The sequence below is a fragment of the Microcebus murinus genome, chromosome 26 (assembly GCF_040939455.1).
Source record: "Microcebus murinus isolate Inina chromosome 26, M.murinus_Inina_mat1.0, whole genome shotgun sequence".
Lineage (NCBI taxonomy): Eukaryota > Metazoa > Chordata > Mammalia > Primates > Cheirogaleidae > Microcebus > Microcebus murinus.
Genome location: NC_134129.1, coordinates 3,860,160 through 3,878,213, shown reverse-complemented (window position 1 = coordinate 3,878,213; position 18,054 = coordinate 3,860,160). Strand labels below are relative to the sequence as shown.

Sequence of the window (18,054 nt, the reverse complement as noted above, 5' to 3'; positions counted from 1 at the left end):
TTCAAAGCAGAATATAGAGTTAGAACACTTTCATTTTCCCTGGACAAAGAAAGCATATAGAATATCATATATATTTTATATATGGTAGTAAATTGAGTTAAGCAGAAAAGTCATCGTGTTTTTAGAACTTTGCCTCAGTAAATTGCTCTTAGAAGTGTTTTTAGCAAAGGTAAATTTGTTCAGGCCATAAAGATTTTCTTTTTGCAAGATGGATACTACCTAATTAATGCCATACAACTTGCAGCTGGAGGCAAGAAGATATTCTCAGGAGGTGTTTTCATTTATCTTTTTAAGAAGTGAGATATCATAGGCTTCATGGTGGAAGGCTAGCTAATGCTTTCTTAATGGTACCTACTAAGCCTGAGAAGCAACAAGGAATGGAGTTTAGTGTTCGGGGAATTGGAAAGTGGATGGTTAACGTTGGGAATCTTTTAGAGAGAAACAGCCGGGATCTAGACAAAAGCAGGGCTCATGAGGTGGAGGCTGCCTATGGTAGCATTTTTGTGGAAGACACAGGAATAGTTCTGAAGATCAACAGCATTCTCAGTCATGCTTATGGTTTGCATTATATTTCAATTTATTTTAATAGGAAATCATAATACTTATTCATTATATGAAGATGTAGCTGGAAAAAGTAGTGAGTATCCCAGTTGTCTCCCAGAAGCTCAATGGTTTTGCTTAGGTTAGGCCATTAGAGGTCACTATTCAGCGTGGTTCCAGCTCTAAGTCTATGAGAATAATAGAAATGAACAATATATTAGAAAAATGGAGCTAATGGACAAAAACTATAATACTGTTCAAAAGATGCATATAAGGCCATGTTATTTTTATGTTCATGCCAATGTCTAGCATGACCCATATATCCACTATGGCCCACCTCATGGGTGCAGAGTAAAAAAAGTAAGAAATTCTCAATACCAGTAGTCAACAGTGCCGGCATATAAAGCCATCACTAATTTTATGCCAAGCTACATCGTACTTTGTACAGTGTTCTTTTTTTAACTAAGGATGTATATGACCTTCTGCTCTATGAGAATGAATAATCGCTGCCAGGGTGGAAAAGGCAACCAATGTGATAGTAAGGCCTCCTGATCATGGAATTGAGATAACAGTTTAATAGTTTTTATTTTAGTAAAACACTGATGAGTATACGTCTTTATCAAATCACCTTCTACTTTGTATTAAGGCAAATGTGCCTCCCTTTTGTTCTTCTTCAAGACAGTATGTAATAGAGTTATATCATAATTCTATTTGCTCAGTGCAAGAAATTCCATCCTTCATTGTTTTCAACTGAGTTTATGTCTTGGAGTGAGAATGAGAGGGGAGATAGGAATCTGCCTCACAGCCCCGGGTCTGAAGTTTCTCTCACAGTGTGAGCACCTCCCTGTTGTGGGTATGATTTTGATACCTAAAATATTTTTCACCCAATTTGTTTCCATATTGTGAGCCAACTACTTTATCTTTTTGACAAGCCAGGGAACACTAATTGCTTCTAGAGCTGAAGGGAAAAAAAATACTTGGCTTTGTCAGATTTATTGAGACACAGTAATTCCCTCTTTGATAGGGCATGCAAATGTGGTCACAATCAATTTGAAGCTTCAAGGCTTGAGGAAAGAAATTGATCAAGGGGACCAATAACTGTCAAGATGTCAATTCAAGCTTTTATTAAGACTTTAATTGAGAGTGGAATAGCATGAAATTGTTGGCTAGAAGACATGAATTGTAGGTGTGCCCAGGGATTGAAACACCTTGAGACAAAAGGCTTCAGCTTCTGCAAATTGTTTAAATCTCTAACTACAGAGGGGTTGGCTTTCATTGAAAAGAAATATATAGCCACCTAAAGTTGGCTTAACAGTTTAGGAACCATTTCACCCTATACAATGTGCCACTTCTGCCATTGAAGAATTTACCTGTTTTAGTAAGAGAAAAATCATTGAGGAATATAGATGTCTTCTACTAGAATAATTGAAAATATGATGAAATGACTGGACTATCTGGGGGAAAGTACTTAGCACTTAGTCTAGAATCATTAAGTCAAGACCTGGGTTCAGAGCAGCTCACAATTGGCATTGGATTGTTTTTTGGGCAATGCCGCTAATAATTGAAAGAGTCTTTGTTCGCTAGAGCTACAAAATTCTGCCTGGAACCACAATCTCTTGGTTGTATTCTGAAAACCTAATATTAAGATTTAGGTTATGGTCTCATTATTTCTGGATATCAAGTACTCCAGTGCTATAACCTTATGTACAAGATATAATTTGCTTTTGTTCAAGCTATGTGACTATTCTTGATATGATTATTGATAGGCGTTTATCATTGCAGACTGTGATTATGATCAATAGGCAGTAGATAAAATTGACCTTAAGTCAATTAATGTCAGAATCTATGGAATCTACAAATGATTTTAGAGCTTTCATCTTGATGATCAAATGCATATGGTTGGCCAATTAGGTGGTACAGAAATTGGGGGATTAATTAAAGGCCAGAGAAAAGTGTTGACTAACACAGAAGAAATGACAAAAATTTCTATAAAAGATGAAGATAATGGCCATGAACCAGAAGAATCAACATATTAGAATATTCATTAATCTGTCACTGAAAAACTAAATTCACCTCTTGATTTAGCTGGCATTAAAAACATGTCTAAAATTGGTTCTGAAAAGAAATCTCTTGAAATTCATCAAATTAGTATTGCCTTGCTTACCTAGGACACTGTTTCCTAATTCAGTCTGTTCTCTTAGAGGCTGACAGTATTTGCGTAGACACTAAGGAAACACACTCTGATTCTGAAGCACAACATAGTCCAGTGAAAAACGTTCACAGTCCAAGTTATCACGTAACCTTCCAATCAACCCTGATTCTTAATTAAAGCTTAAGCTATCTTGATGAGTGGGAGGTGAGGTAATCATTGTATATTGGGATTTTAACTCTATGGAGATTATTACAGATCCCACTAAAGGGAAACTGGATTCATTAAATGGGGGGAAGAAATAATTTAGCAGTAACAGAGACCAGATACTATTTTAACTCCAGATACTATTTTAACTTCAAGGACCTTGCATTTTGATGATTATTCCTCAGAAATTATTTAGAAAAGTGAATCTTTATTTTATTTATTTATTTGAGACAGAGTCTCACCCTGTTGCCCAGGCTAAGTGCCGTGGCATCAGCCTAGCTCACAGCAACCTCAAACTCCTGGGCTCAAGTGATCCTTCTGCCTCAGCCTCCCGAGTAGCTGGGACTCCAGGCATGCGCCACCATGCTGGGCTAATTTTTTCTATATATTTTTAGTTGGCCAATTAATTTCTTGCTTTTTTTTTTTTTAGTAGAGACGAGGGCTCGTTCTTGCTCAGGCTGGTTTCAAACTCCTGACCTTGAGCGATCCTCCTGCCTCGGCCTCCCAGAGTGCTAGGATTACAGGCATGAGCCACCACTCCCGGCCTCAGAACTTAATCTTTAGAACATATCTGTGTGTCAAAGCACAAAAATATATAGGTAAGGAAACTTTAGAGTCATATCAGTAGTAGTAGAAGCAGCAGTAGCAACGAATTTGCTAGTGTTACTGCTAATATTTGTTTTGCCTACTTTTTAGACATTTTATATACATCGCAATCATGACAACACCACTGTGAGGTAGATACTGAAATTTTCATTTTTAAAAAAAGGAAACTCTACTTCAGGCAGTACAGATAACTTGCTTAAGTTCACAAGGGCTCATAGCTGGTGTAGGGATTCTAATCCAGGTTGAGTAATTTTGGAAATCAGTTTTCTTGACCATGCCCCTTGTACTGTCTTGAAGAGTGTTACTTTTATTTTTTACTACTTCAGATGATTCAAATAATTGATAATTAGAAAGCTAAATATGGTGAAATGATTTAATTTCATCAGTCAAAAGATTAAAGGCCTTTTGTTTCCGTATTATTTTTGGCAGAGTTGTTAGTAAGTCAGCAAAATAAAAATTTGACATCATTGTAAAACCTCAATTCAACTAAGATCTGAGATAAACCCAAATCATTGTTTGCATCATGTAAAGTCTCATATGTACTATCTTTAAAATGAATATAATTGAATATGGCGAGAAAATATTTTTGTTGAAGTGGGCAGAGTTGAGGTTACTTTCAGTTTAAGGTGTGGAGTTACGTCTAAATAAACGAGTCCCTAATATCTTCATCAGGCCTTTTAAAATGGCTGAAAATATAATAATGGAAAGGAGCAAGTGATATTTCAACAGGGTTTCTTTAAGTTGAGTAAGAATGCCTCTGTCCTTCTAAGAACTCTGCTGTTATTTTTAAGACCTGATGAACCCTGTCTTCGAACTCAAGAATTTTTCCTGTTGAAGTAGATCAAAATCCCTTGGATGATCTTTAAACTGTCATCATCTTGGATGTGAGATTATGATGGATGTGGCACTAGGCTGAGGACTAGCAAACCTGGATTCTAGTCGTAAATATATCAGAAGTTAGCTGTATGCACTAGTGTAAGCTCTTTAACTTTTCTAGGTGCTTACTATCCTCATCTATAAAGAGTTTGAATAGATAAATAATTTGAATAAAGTTTTCTTTCCATGATGTTTAAAATACATTGTACAATGCTGGATTCTTTGGTATTGCATTTTTTAAAAAAATATATATACTTACCAAAGGTAACACTCATGCATTAGGACTGCAGGACATCTGTCATTTCAGCATCAATCTGATAATGTAAAACGGATATGATATAATTTACATTTGTAGACTATTAGATCATGCAGAAGGTATACAAAATTTTGAAACCTTGCTTAGAGGAAAGGGTTCTTGCCAATGTAAAATTTTACACTGCAGGCTTTATTGGCCACCCTTCATATTTATTTAGCTTTAGATCATCCCTGCTCTTAAAGAGTTTACAGTCTGCTGGAAAAAATAGACAAGGAAAAAAAAAGACAGTAGAGCTTAAAAAGTGCTAATTACTGAGTATGCACAGAATGTTACAGGACAACAGAGGAGCTTGAGTGCCAGTGAAGGATTCCCAGAGATGATGTCTAGCTTGAATCCGGAAACCTAACGGGAGATCTAGCCCAGGCAAGCCCGATGGGGGATAGGGCCATCCAGGCAGAGTCATGATGTGCAAAGGCCTTGAGCTAAGAGCAAGTGTCATGTGTTTGGAAAACTGCATGCTGTTGGTCAGGAGAATCCAAGTAGGAGGTATAAGAAATAGTGACAGGAGGTCATGCTGAAGAGGAAATCAAGGGTCCAAAATCTCATGACTTTGTAAAAAAAAATTTTGGACTTAAATTTGGAAGCAATAGAGAGCTGTTGGAGTCATATATTAACCATTTTTGTGTGTGTTTACAAAGGTTACTTTGACCTCAATATAGAGATGGGATTGGGTGAGAGGTATTAGGGGCAGATTAGATGCGGGAGACCCATTGGGAGTTGTCATCCAGGTGGAAGGTCACCTAAAATTAAGTACCAAGGATGGGAGAAGAAGGTGGGTGGGAGATTGAGAGAGATTGTGGAGTTAGAATTGATAGGATTTGAATTTTCATTGGAAGTGTATAGAAAGAGAGAAGGAGAAATCAAGAATCACTGAGTTTTCATTTTGAGACAATGTGTAAATGTTGATGACGTTCATAAATTTAGAAAACACAAGAGGGGGTTGTTTTCAGAGGAAGATTTTAACCATGTTGAATTTGAATTTCTTGTGAGATAAGAAATTATGGACCAAAAGATCCTCATAAACAGTGGGAGAAAAAGCCTAGTAAAGAGGGAGAGATCCCAGCTGCAGGGAGAGATTTGGAGATTAAAAGCACATGTTTGAAAGAGAACACTGGGAAATATTTAATGGCATGGAAGTGAAGAAGACCAAGGAAAAAACTTTGGGAAATAGAAATTTAAGGGATGAGTAGAGGAAGTAGAAAAGAAGGGAAGAATCATAGATAGATAAAAGATAGAAAATGATAATACAGATGCCAAAAAAGCTGTTCCAAGAAGGAAGGGACAGTTGTGAGTATCAAGTGTTTTGCAGAGAAGGCTGATAAGGACCAAAAATGTTTCTTAGCTTTAGCAAGAAGGAGACTGTTGATGTGCCTTTGGGGATAGTGTCATGGCACCCTCAGGAGCCAGACTGCAAAGCGTTGAGGAATTAATAAGAGGTGTAAGGATGAGTATTTGCTATTCTTCCAAGAATCTTGGCTGTAACAGGAAGAGAAAGGAAAATAGCTAGGCAGGTGTCTAAAGTGTCTTCTTATTTTTTGAGGTAAGAAGAGTAACTTTAATACAAATTGGATGGAATCAGTAAAAAGGAAATGTTGAAGCAAAAGAAAAGTGTATAAGTAATAGAGAAAGATTCCAAGGAAGTGAGATGGGTAGAATTCTGAATGATAATAGTGACCTGGCATCACAATAAATTTTGGATTTTCAGTCAATAATTAGTCTTTTTGGTATCAATATTTTGTTTTTGTCACTAGTTAAATGAGGACGGACATCTATGGCAATGACATGGAGTGAGAGTAACAGGCTCATATGGAATAAACTTAGACTTTCCTAATGTCATATAACCTTTGTAAATCTTACCCAACCCACCTGTAAAAGGGGAATTAAAATGATACCTAACATTTAGAATTATTTTGGGTTATTCTAATAAATATGTACATGTAAAGCTATTGATGTTTATGCTTAACATACAGTAATGGCTTAATGATAGCTATGACATTAAGGATCATAAAATCTACTTGTACCGAGAGATAAACTACAATGGATATATTAATACCAGTTCTTGTGATATAAGAAAGAGGAGGAAGGGGAGAAAGAGAGGAGGAGAGGGTAGACAGAGTGTACCATTCTATTTGCTAGTCTCTTCTTTGCCTAGCATCCACTTGGCAATTTATATTTGTCTCTGTGTTTTCAAGATTTTAGTGACCAACTCCAGCATGTAACAGTGACATTCTGAATACTTAGGGAAATCATATTTGATGCCCACTAACTCTCTATTGGGACATTTTAGGGGAAGCAGAGTGAAGAGTTCTCAGAAGAGCACATAGGGAAGCGCTGTCTGAATGATGGTAGACAGAGAACATATATTTCAAGTGTGATTTTTAAAACTGTATGTCTTTCTACAGGAAAATGGGCATCTATTTCACAAAGAACCAATTCTGAGAGTGTCATGGTAAAGTCAAAAGAAAATCACACTGGCGGTTGTTCTATTTCCCGGTCATTTCAAGATCAGGGTGAGGGTAGGGGTAGATTGTCATGTCATGAAACACTAATTTGGCATGGCTCAGAAGCCTCTTTGGTCACTCTTCCAGTGTTACGCCAAGTGTATTTAGAATATAGAATATGCTAATAGAGCTCCATCCCTGGAGATAAGTGAACTTGGAGTGAAAGGAGTAGATGGAAAAATTTTTTTTAAGGAAAAAAACTTCAAGTGAAGACAGACAAAGAGCTCTAGCAAATTATGATCCAGATATGACATGTTAAGTGGAAAAACATTCACGCTAAGCATTGGGAATGAAAGTGAATGCTGTTCTAATAGATGCTGCTCTAACATGAAGTCAGAAAGAGAGGTGAGCTTGCTCATCTAGCTAAGAGATACCAATTTGGAAAGACAACCAGAAAGGCTCATGGAAACACCAGAGGTCTAGTCTCTGAATGCTGTAATCAAATGTGCATAACTATCTCAATAACTCCATTCATCTCACTCTTCTTTAGCAATGACTGAAAGACTGGCTACGTAGCAGGGTTGCTATAAATTTCCTGGCAGTAAAGCCAGAAGAGAGACAGTTACAAACCTGCCTTCTCATCATTGTGGTTATTAGAATGGTGAGATGTTATAATGAAACATATACTGAAAAGCAACTCAGAGAAATAAGAAACAAGGGGTTTGAAGGAAGGATGCATTTGCACTTAAAACTCAATTTGTCTTGTATGATGTCAAGAAGGACACGGTAAACAACAGATAAACAACAGATAAACAGGGTAAACAGCAGATCTGGATAAACAACAGACGGATGGGGAAAGGTTTCAAAAAGGTTATTTCTTGTAGAATCTTAAAGAATGTTTAGACCATCTTTTTTCACTTTTTAGTGACTGAGACCCCCCCCCCCACCCCAAGCAAATTATTGTGGTAGCAAACAACTTCTAGGTAAAGTGATTTTATTTTCTAGGTTAAGGAAGCTAAATGCAAACTAAATTTAGGTTACCAAAGGAAAGTTGGTATGAAAAGAAGGAACTATTCAATTTAATTAATTGTTTTATGCTAAATGTTTTAATGCCCATAATGACAAAATTTCCCTGACAATCCAATTTTTTTAGTTTTTATGTATAGACTCTTATGGAGTTTGAATTTTATTTTTTTATTTCTTTGTGTGAATATTCACACTTTATTATTTTTTCTCTGTCACTTCTGTGTTTCTCATAACAAATAGGGCTCTGAATTTTAGGTTTGATCTGGATTGTGTAGACTAGGGCTGTTATGTCTCCTTCTTCTCCTCCTCTTTTTAACTATGTATTTTCATGCAGTAGACAAAGATTTCCATTCTTCAGATTGCAATTTCAGACCACCATGTGTGAGCTTCCTGATATGTAGTTTGAATTGTAATGAAATATAGAGATGACATTTTTGTTAATGGAATTTAAAGAAGAGGCTTTTCTACTGTATTCTTTTCACCTGAAATTCTGACTTTATAAACTGTTACAAACAAGATTAACAGAAAGGTTTGGGACCAGAGTAAATATGGAAATTAGAAGAAAAATCAGAATTCTTAAGATTATAAAGAAGAACATCAAAGAAGATTTAGCTCCATTTTTCAAACGGATTAAGACTTTGTCTCTTAGGCACTATACAATAAAACACAAAACAAATAAAACTTCACTAAAATACAAGTATTAACACAGACTATTTCTGTTTTTAAAGCCACTTCAAGTTTAAAAGAGGTGCTATTGAGAACAGAGAATAGACATTTTCTGGTTGTTAGAGAAAGCCAGAGTGGGCTCAGCAGAAATTATGAAGGGAATATCATGGCTTCCTTTCTGGAAGACGGTCCTCACAAATGAAGCTACCTGGCAGTGAAATGAAGCTATCTGGCCATTTCTGCTTCCAGGGGAAAATATATTGACTATAGGAATTTAAATGGTGGCTGAATAACCTCTGGAAGGAATTTACTGAGTACGAAATTGTGCTAGATGATCTTTATAGTTTTCTTCCAACATATTTTTGTGATTTAATTTTTTTTTTTTACTGTGTTATTGGGTATTTTTAAATGTGCTGTAATGGAAACCAGGTTTTGTTGATTTCATGGTTAATAAATGAACAAAAATTCATTTAAATTCTTAGAAATTTCTTTCACTTATAGAAAAAGACTTCTAATTGGCATCAGATCATTAATTAGCCTAAGCAGCATTGACTTTGCATTATAGTCAACTTACTTTTCTGTAAAGACGCACAGAGTGATGGGCCAGAGTGGCCGTAGTGCCCCTTCCCTGGCACACGACAAAATAGGCCATAGCGAAGTCTAATCGAGAGACCTCAGCAGCCACCAGCAGAGTGGGAAAGGGGTACAACTCAATGTCGTCAGTTTCAAAAGGAGCAGGGAGCAAAGGAAGAAGATATTTCGGCCTGGCATAGAGTAATTCCCCACTTTGCCTCTTACTCCAGAAACGGAATGGACGAAACAACAAAATTCTTGGGATTGTGGCCCATGCCTCCAAATTAGCAGTAAAGTGAAATGAAGTGTTGCCCTTATCTTTTGATTCTTCTAAGTAATTGAAATGGTTGCTGGAGAGTAACAGGTAAAAGGGAAGATGTGAACAAATGGGCCGGCTGGCTGTCTCTGAAAAAGACCAATAAAACATCTCCCCAAACATTAGGACGGTTACAGACTTGGGAAGGAAATCCGAGTATAAGACACTTAACACAATCTCAGAAGTTGGAGGAGAGCCCGGGCAGACTAACAACAGCTGCCCAACCTGTTCTGGGCCCTCCTCCCCTGTCGCACACCTTAGTCTACATAAAGGTGGCGGAGCACAAAGTACCAGCCTCACACTGTGGTTCTCAGGTAAGAACCACCAGGCCTAAGATGCAGTGAATAGGGAAACACTCATTCACCTACTGTTGAGAAGATAAAAGGTCCGGCCCAAACCGCTTATGTGTTCCACAAGGTGAAAAAGAAACTATCTGGCCACTGTGCAAAAAGGGAGAGAGAGGAAAAGAGGAGGAGGAGAGGGGGATGGGAAGGGGACTGGAACCTGGAGGGGGAGGGAGAGGAGGGAGGGGAGTAGAGAACTGGGAGGAGGAGAAGGACATTTAAGGAAAGATGAACTCAAAACTCTCAAAAATTGGGTGGAGTGAGGAGGGAAATTGGAAAATATATAGCAGTTCTAATATCTTTTATCTTTCAGAGTTGGGAGCCAACTGACAGGGCATAAAAAATAAATTTATAATTAAAAATGACTATTTTAATCTATAATTTTTTTTAATTTTTAGAAAATAACTCTTATGGTAAAGGGACATTTATGTGACCTTCAGAAACTTTTTATTTGCCTTTCTTGTATCATATTAAAATTAAATTTAATATTTTAAAATAATTTAAAATATTAAATTTAATATTTTTATAATTAAAATAGAAGATATGGAATGATCCCATTTTTCTAGAAGTATTTCTTTTATCATCTACTCACCTCTATATATGCATATGTGTCTATCTACATAAACACACATACATGTATGAAATAAAATTTTCCTGAAATAGTATTTACCCTCACTGTAGGAGATGGACTCTGATATCATGACTGTATTCTTATTCTTCTCTTTCTTCATATTTAAAAGCTGTTAATAGGTTACAACCTACAGTTTGAAAAACACTACACTGTACTTTGCTGCCTGTATTAACAAACCCTTTTGTTTCTTAAAAGCATTGGCAAACATTTTTTAAAAAGTATATAATTTCATAAGTTTTGTAACTGTGTCAATTTGCTGTTAAATGAGAATGACTTGAAAACAGTCATTTTTCTTATTTTGATCACAAAGTCAACCACGTCATAAAAGCATTGGGAAAAGACTATCACATAATGGCATTTCAATGACAAAGAAATGAGTAAATCTGAGTTCATAAGTTCTTAAAACAGTCTTCAGTGAAAAGTCAGTAGACGGTAACATTGTCCTACCTGTGAGTCACAGTAAAGGGGAGGTGAGTTGATAGAACAGCACTTGGAAGCGAAGTCTGAGCGCCTTTCAACCAGATCGTCCAGCTCGGCGGGCGTGGCGTCGGGCAGTTTTGCTCTTAGTCGCTCTGCCAGTCTGTACGACCATTTTTAATGCAAGATTTTACTAGGTGTATTTTATAAACATTTCTAATGCAAAATATTAGCCATTTCATATCTTTTACAATGCAAAATGAAAACAATACCTTTCTCAAAAGAATTCTGTATTGGTGGAATGATTTTTGGTGAGTCACCTTTTGATTAGAAAGTGAAATCTATGCCTCTTTCAAGATCATGAAAGTAAACATAGAAATTGCTGCTGAATTTAAACTCCAGTCTTTCCCCTTTCATTTGGTATTTATTTCAACATGGATGAGTTCCTATTCTCTTTTTCCCTGACCTTTCGACTTCTCTGCAGTTTTAGGTTTCCAAGCTCCTTAAAGAATATTTCCTTTACAGGACATCATACCACCTTAATAATGCTTTTTATTTCCTTTCATATCTTATATAATTTCCTCCTCGGTTTGCCTACTTCTCAATGCAGTATGCTGGAAAACACTGACACGGGAGTCAGGCAACTCTGGCTCTTGTGTTTAGTTCTACTGTGAACTAGAACAACAACCCATCTCACTTTCAAGATGGTGGTAGATCTTGCTCTCTCTTGATTATTTCAATTTGAACAGTCTATGGTCTTGATGCCTCTCCATCCTCATGATGAAGAACTCAGCCTGGTTTCTTGACTTTCTCCAAGAAATACTTGCTAGCCTGGTAGTGGCAATGAGAGGTGAAGAGAATCAAATTTATTTAGAGTTGGAGTTGGCCAGGTGGATGCTGGGAAGGGCCAAAAGGGTAAAGGGTAAAGTAGTTTGTTCATAAAGTCATCATTGAGCAAGTAGGACTGAGCTGGCTGGGGAAGCAAGTAAAACCAGGAGGAAGTTAGAGGATTGGCAAAAAGAAAAAAAAAAAAGCAGGGGGAAGGTTATTTCAAATACCCAGTCTTAATAATTCCAACCTTCTCTAATTTATAACCCTGAATGTCAATTCTAGTACATGCCCATCTGGAATCAAGACTGTATAAGAAATTTTTACTCATTTGCCCCGTGCAATTCTGGAGTTCAAAACTGTTGACGAGAACTGAATCTTGAACCATCTGTTTAACTTCATCCTTCCTATACTGCCTTCATAGTGACTATTAGATTACACAATCAAACAATTTTCTGATAACCGAGAAATAACCATTTTGAATGTATGGCTTTCAGTTAGAGCTTGGCTAAGGTAGACTTCATGGAGGCCATTGAAGGAGGTGTCTTACTTTGGAGGTTCTTTAGAAAGATCTTTTTTGTGGAGTTTATTTGTGCTTACTTGAGGCCCACGTTGTTCAAAATGGATCTGAAAAACTTACGAAATAAAGTTGGGAAGGACATGGTCTTTTCAAAGGGGAATTTCACCAAGAACCTAGTAGCACTTCTTGCATTATTATGGCCTACTATTCGACTGTTAATGCCTGTCTATAAAGAAATGCTTTTTCCTTTGCTTAATTGGGAAAAACGACTATTGTACAACATTATTGATAATTAACACTTGTATTTCCAGTTTATAGGGAATATACAATGGTGATAGCTGACACTACACTTGATTGAAAGTTAGATCCTGTTTTGCCATGAAGTTAGATAATATTTTATTTTTCAGCAGTTTTGTAGTTCCTCAATTATGTACAGCAATATCTACAGATAACTTTGGGGGCAAGAATGCTGATAAAGTATGTGCTAATTTTGCCGTTTTAAATCAGATCCCTGCAGATCAATTCTGTCATTTATATTTTTGTGACTGTGTTCTCATTGGCCACTCGGCTGATATACTGGACATTTCCTCCCCCAAAAGAACTCAGCTGCTTCTTCTGCGGATATTAGATTCCAAATATGTTTAAAAACTCTTTTAATTGTACCTCTTCTTTTTATTGTTCACTTAGCACATCTTAAGTTTTTAACAATACTTTCAAATCACAATGCTAAGCAAATATTATCTATAAATTTGGAAAATACAAGTAGAACAGGTTGCTTACTTTTTCTTGTACTCAGTAAATGTGTTTTCTGAATAATCTGCACATAGTTCTTGTCCTTTGCCAATGAAAGAAGATAGTTCCTTCGTCAGCAGAGGGCTCTGTAAGAAAGCAATAATTGCATACCAAAATTACTTGTCTTGAAACACTGTCCCATAAAGCTATTAAATCAGAATTACATGTACTATGTCAGTATGAGTATTATCTACACCTGGCATTGGCAAATATTTTCTGCATCAGGCCAGATGATAAATATTTTAGGCTTTGCCATATATGGTCTCTGTTGCAACTATTCAACTCTGTACAGATGCAGTCATAAACAATGCATAAAGAATGGGAATGGCTGTGTGCCAATGAAACTTGATATATGAACACTGAAATCTGAATTTTGTGTAACATTCACATGCCATGAAATATGAATCTCCTTTTGAAATTTTCCCCCCAGTGGTTTAAAAATGTAAGACCATTTTTCCATTCTTAGTTTGCAGGCCATACAAAAGCAGGCAGTGAGCTAGGTTTGGCCCATGAACTTTAGTTTAAATGGTTAATAATAAAATGTTAGCAAACCATACCTTAGCTTTTAAACAGGCAGTAGGATCTTTAAGATCACAGCATTCGCCGAGGCTTTTCAGGGTTGGCTCCAGTATTTTACTGAGGAATACTTCTGGAACTTGAGTCCTTCTACTTAGTTCAAATGTATACCTGGCAGGAAGGAGAAAAGAAGAAGATACTCTTTAAGGTGTGTGTAGGAATGTGTACATGTGTTCATGTTTTGAAATGTGACATTTCTATCACAAAGGCAGGGCACCTAGTTTCTGCATCTTAATTCAAAAGAAAAGATTTAGCCAAATCTAACTGAAAATCAACAGGGTTTGGATTATGCAGTATTTTTCTTGAAATACAAGTTATTAATATTTGCTCTGAAGCTATTGCAACTAGTTAATACTGAATTAAATCTCTGTGTGGAATATATATTCATATAATATATAAACATATCTACTTCAGATGCATGTGACTGTCCTTCGTGAAACATAATACAATTGACCCTTTCTGAGCATCAAATGGGTACTATAAATGATTTTTTGTGAAAATAGGTTTGTGTAAATTCTTCTATTGTGTCTTATCCCGCTGCTGTCTATGCACTTATAAAAACAATGAGTATTTAGAAAAATGTAAATTAGAATTTCACTCCTGCCTAAATTCTGCTATCTGATCTTGCTAGTTGATATTTCAACCTGCTCCTTCAATCTATTTGTGAAACATTTTTATGCCATGAGTATGTATATGCTCATAGTGTATGCAGCCTATGGTGTATTTATTTTAGTTCTTCTTTTAGTTAGATGAAATAAGATTTACCATTCGTTCCCATTTAATCTTTTTTCATTCAGTGGAAATGAATATCAATACAGCCAAGAAAAAGTTATTCTATGTTTGATATCTGTTTCATTTATATCAAATGCTATCGTCCAAAAGTGTGGTATACTTCAGGCTTTTGATTGTGACTTTGAACTAGAAGTAATATAATAAAACTAGTTGATAATATGATAAACATTTCTGGTGCCATGACATATTTTACGTGTGTGCAGCATTTTATTGTATAGAAAAATTTTTTCACATTTACTTTCACCTGCATATCTACACACATTTCCCATTAGCAACCTGTGTGCTAAGTAAGACAAGTATTAACATTTTCAAATTAATCAAGAAGAGACTGGGGTTCAGAAAGGCCAAGTCACTTCTTTTAGTAAAGCACAGTAATCAGAAGAGACAGAATTAGGAACTCCAAGCTCCTGTCTCCATACCCCAAATCTTTCTATTAAACTCAATTTTTCTTAATTTCAAATAGGTTGAAGAGTTTAAAAAATTTCAATAATTTGAAATCATTTAACAGATAAAAGCATAACCAGTACTTTGTCTGTTTTGCAACGAGTGACAGCGTACCTTCCCTCCATCTGGCCACTTCCTGTCCAGATGAACTTAAAATGGAAACACATTTCACATCACTTCTACTTACTGATCCATGGCTTTGGTACTTCCTGGGTTGCACACGTCTTTACTTGTGGGCAACTTGACGTCCGGCAGCTCAGGTGGCTGGGCAGCTGGCATGAAGTAGGTGCACATAAAAATGTCCATGGGTGTTTTTTCTTGACAACAGTCTCCAAACTTCGAATTCTTTGTGGATAAGTTGTCACAGATTTTTATTGTATATTCAGGCAGCTACAAAAGAAAGGCGAGTTTGTGCATTGTTAGTGTTCTTGTTGGTCTAGTTAAAAATAAGGCTTATAAGTCTTGGCATTATGTTTATAAAAGCCAGTGTGAATGCTCTCAGAAAGTGAATTTGTACAATATTTGGGAAGAAAATTTGTCAATATGTACTAAAAGGTATAAAAATGTACAATTTAAATTTTAAGAATTGATGCTCAGAAAATTATAGATGAAGGGAAGACTTAACTACAAGGCTATTGAATGCTGCATTGCTTACAATATTGAAAACCCTAAATATTATAATAGAGGATGAGTTAAATAAAAATGCAGTGTGTCTAGTTAGATTGACGTGATATATGCCGCAGAGCAGCGGTGCCCAATCTTTTTGACACCAGGGTCCGGTTCCGTGCGGAGCGTTGTCGCCTGGACTCCACCTCAGATCCCCATGTGTTGGGGTCTCGTGGGGACGCGCAACCCGGACCCCTCGCACACACAGTTTGCAGTGGGGTTCGCGCTCCCGGGGGTCTGACGCCCCCTGATCCGACGGGCCCGGCCCAGTTGTGGTGCGAGCGATGGGGAGCGGCTGCGGGGGCAGGTGGCGCTTGCGTCCCTCCCTGTCGCTTGCCTCTGGCTGTGCAGCCCTGTGGGGCCGGGGATTAGGGCTGCAGCGGTAGGGGCCTATTTATCCTTTATGTATTGCTATTAAAAACCCCTATTAACACAGATACCCACTTTTAATGAAACAGGACCAAACAACACAATGTATCTATTGCTAAAGAGATTGACAAGACCTCAGAGACTGATCTTCCTCTAATGCAGCTATTTAAATTTGCATCTACTTGAAAGTACTATGCAAATAGAGAACAGTAAAAAAATGGAGATGACCATCAGGTTATAAAAGACATTAGTACCCTCTAATAGAGCTTTCTGCGATGTGAAAATGATGTGTATCTGCGCTGTCCACACTGCTATGCCTTCAAAGTGTGGCTAGTATGACTGAAGAAATGAATTTTAAATCATATTCAATATAAACGTTTTAATCAATTATAATTAAATTTAAACCACCGTAAGTGGTTCATGGATACTGGACTGGACAGTGTAGACAGAGTGAGGTGTTGGGAATCAGATAATCTTGTTCTTGCATGTGGACTCCGCCACTTACTAGTTGTATGGTCTCAATGCTTGGCCCTTGCTAAGCTTCTGTTTCCTCCTCTGTAACATGGAATTAATGACATGCTTATATTTCATAGGATGCATGTGAGGATTCATTAGGCAAATGAAGAGCAGCTTAGAAGAGTGGCTGCCGCTCAGTACGTGTTGATGCCTGGCACACGAGGGTGGTGACAGTGGTGACAGGGATCGTCTTACCTCCTTGGCCATGCAGTCCTCAGAGGTAGACTGGCAGCATTTGGAGAGGATGTTGGTAACATCTTCAGCTAGTGGCAAAATGTCCTCCAGATCAACAGCAGGCACTTTTTGGGCTAATTTGATGAGATGGCTAAACAGTAAAAATGAATATGTTAGTGTACCCACATTCTCAGTTTTTTTTTTTTTTTTTTTTTTTTTGGTTTCATGATGAACACGCTGCCTGGAGGAATAATACCAATTTCAGCTCTCTGGTCTCCGCAGCTGCGTGGAACACGCCTGCCACGCAATGCGTGCTGTGTGCCAAAGCCACAGGCTCAAGATCAAGCCACGCCCAGTGCGTCTTTTCAAGTCGTCATTACTAAATGCAGCTTCTCTTCTGGCCAGATCCCTTAAAATGTAAAGCACACCCTTAAAATGTTAGATCTAAAGAAGCGATACAGAAAGTACTAATGTCTCTCTAGTCATAAGGCCAATGTTGTGTTTTGTGGCCCCTCAGAGTCTTTTAAAAACTGTTTTTATAAAATCTTTTAGAAGCTATAAGTGAAAGTGGTAAAAGACCTGTAGCCCTACATCACAGAGTTGATAAATGTTGTTGATTTGGATGTGTAATCGTTAAACATATTTTTAAGGTTTACGTGTGTGAATGAGATTATGCTATACTACTCTCATATTTGCTTTTTTCACTTAACATATCAAGAATATCATCAAATATTTTTTAATGTTAATATTCTCAATAAATTAGGAATATTAAACATGTCTAAAAATTCTGAAATATATATCTAAAAATTCTGAAAATATGTTAAGTTTACAGTCTTAACCATGTTTAAGGCTAACAGCTCAGTAGTGTTAAGCATATTCACATTGTTGTACAACGAATCTCTAGAAATTTTTCATCTTGCAAAACTAAAACTCTATAGCCATTAAGCACTGATTTGCCTTCCCCTCTCCCTCCTCCCAGTCCTTGGCAACTACTTTCTATTATCTATTTTTATGATTGTGATTATTTTAGATACTTCATCTGAGTGGAATTGCCCAGTATTTGTCCTTTTGTGACTGGCTTATTTCACTTGGCATGATGTCCTCAAAGTCCATCCATGTTGTAATATGTGATAGGATTTTCTTCTTGTTCATTTTTTTTTATTTTTTTATTTTTGAGTTGGGTCTCATGATATCACTGCCCAAGCTGGTCTTGAACTCCTGGACTCAAGGGATACTCCTGCCTCAGCCTCCCAAGTATCTAGGATTACA

General features: G+C 36.9%; 1 protein-coding gene across 1 annotated transcript in view; it reads right to left on the bottom strand.

Annotated features, from left to right (window-relative positions):
- Positions 1-553: 553 nt before the first annotated feature.
- GC (GC vitamin D binding protein) overlaps positions 554-18,054 on the bottom strand; it is a 51,745-nt gene continuing 34,244 nt past the window's right edge. Inside the window, exons 7-13 of the mRNA XM_012761762.3 lie at positions 16,807-16,936; positions 15,248-15,450; positions 13,806-13,935; positions 13,237-13,334; positions 11,139-11,271; positions 4,638-4,692; positions 554-728 (exon numbers count right to left, since the gene is read on the bottom strand). Coding sequence (XP_012617216.3) covers positions 4,657-4,692; positions 11,139-11,271; positions 13,237-13,334; positions 13,806-13,935; positions 15,248-15,450; positions 16,807-16,936 — 730 coding nt within the window. The 3' untranslated portion in view covers positions 554-728; positions 4,638-4,656. The remainder of the gene's footprint in view (positions 729-4,637; positions 4,693-11,138; positions 11,272-13,236; positions 13,335-13,805; positions 13,936-15,247; positions 15,451-16,806; positions 16,937-18,054) is intronic.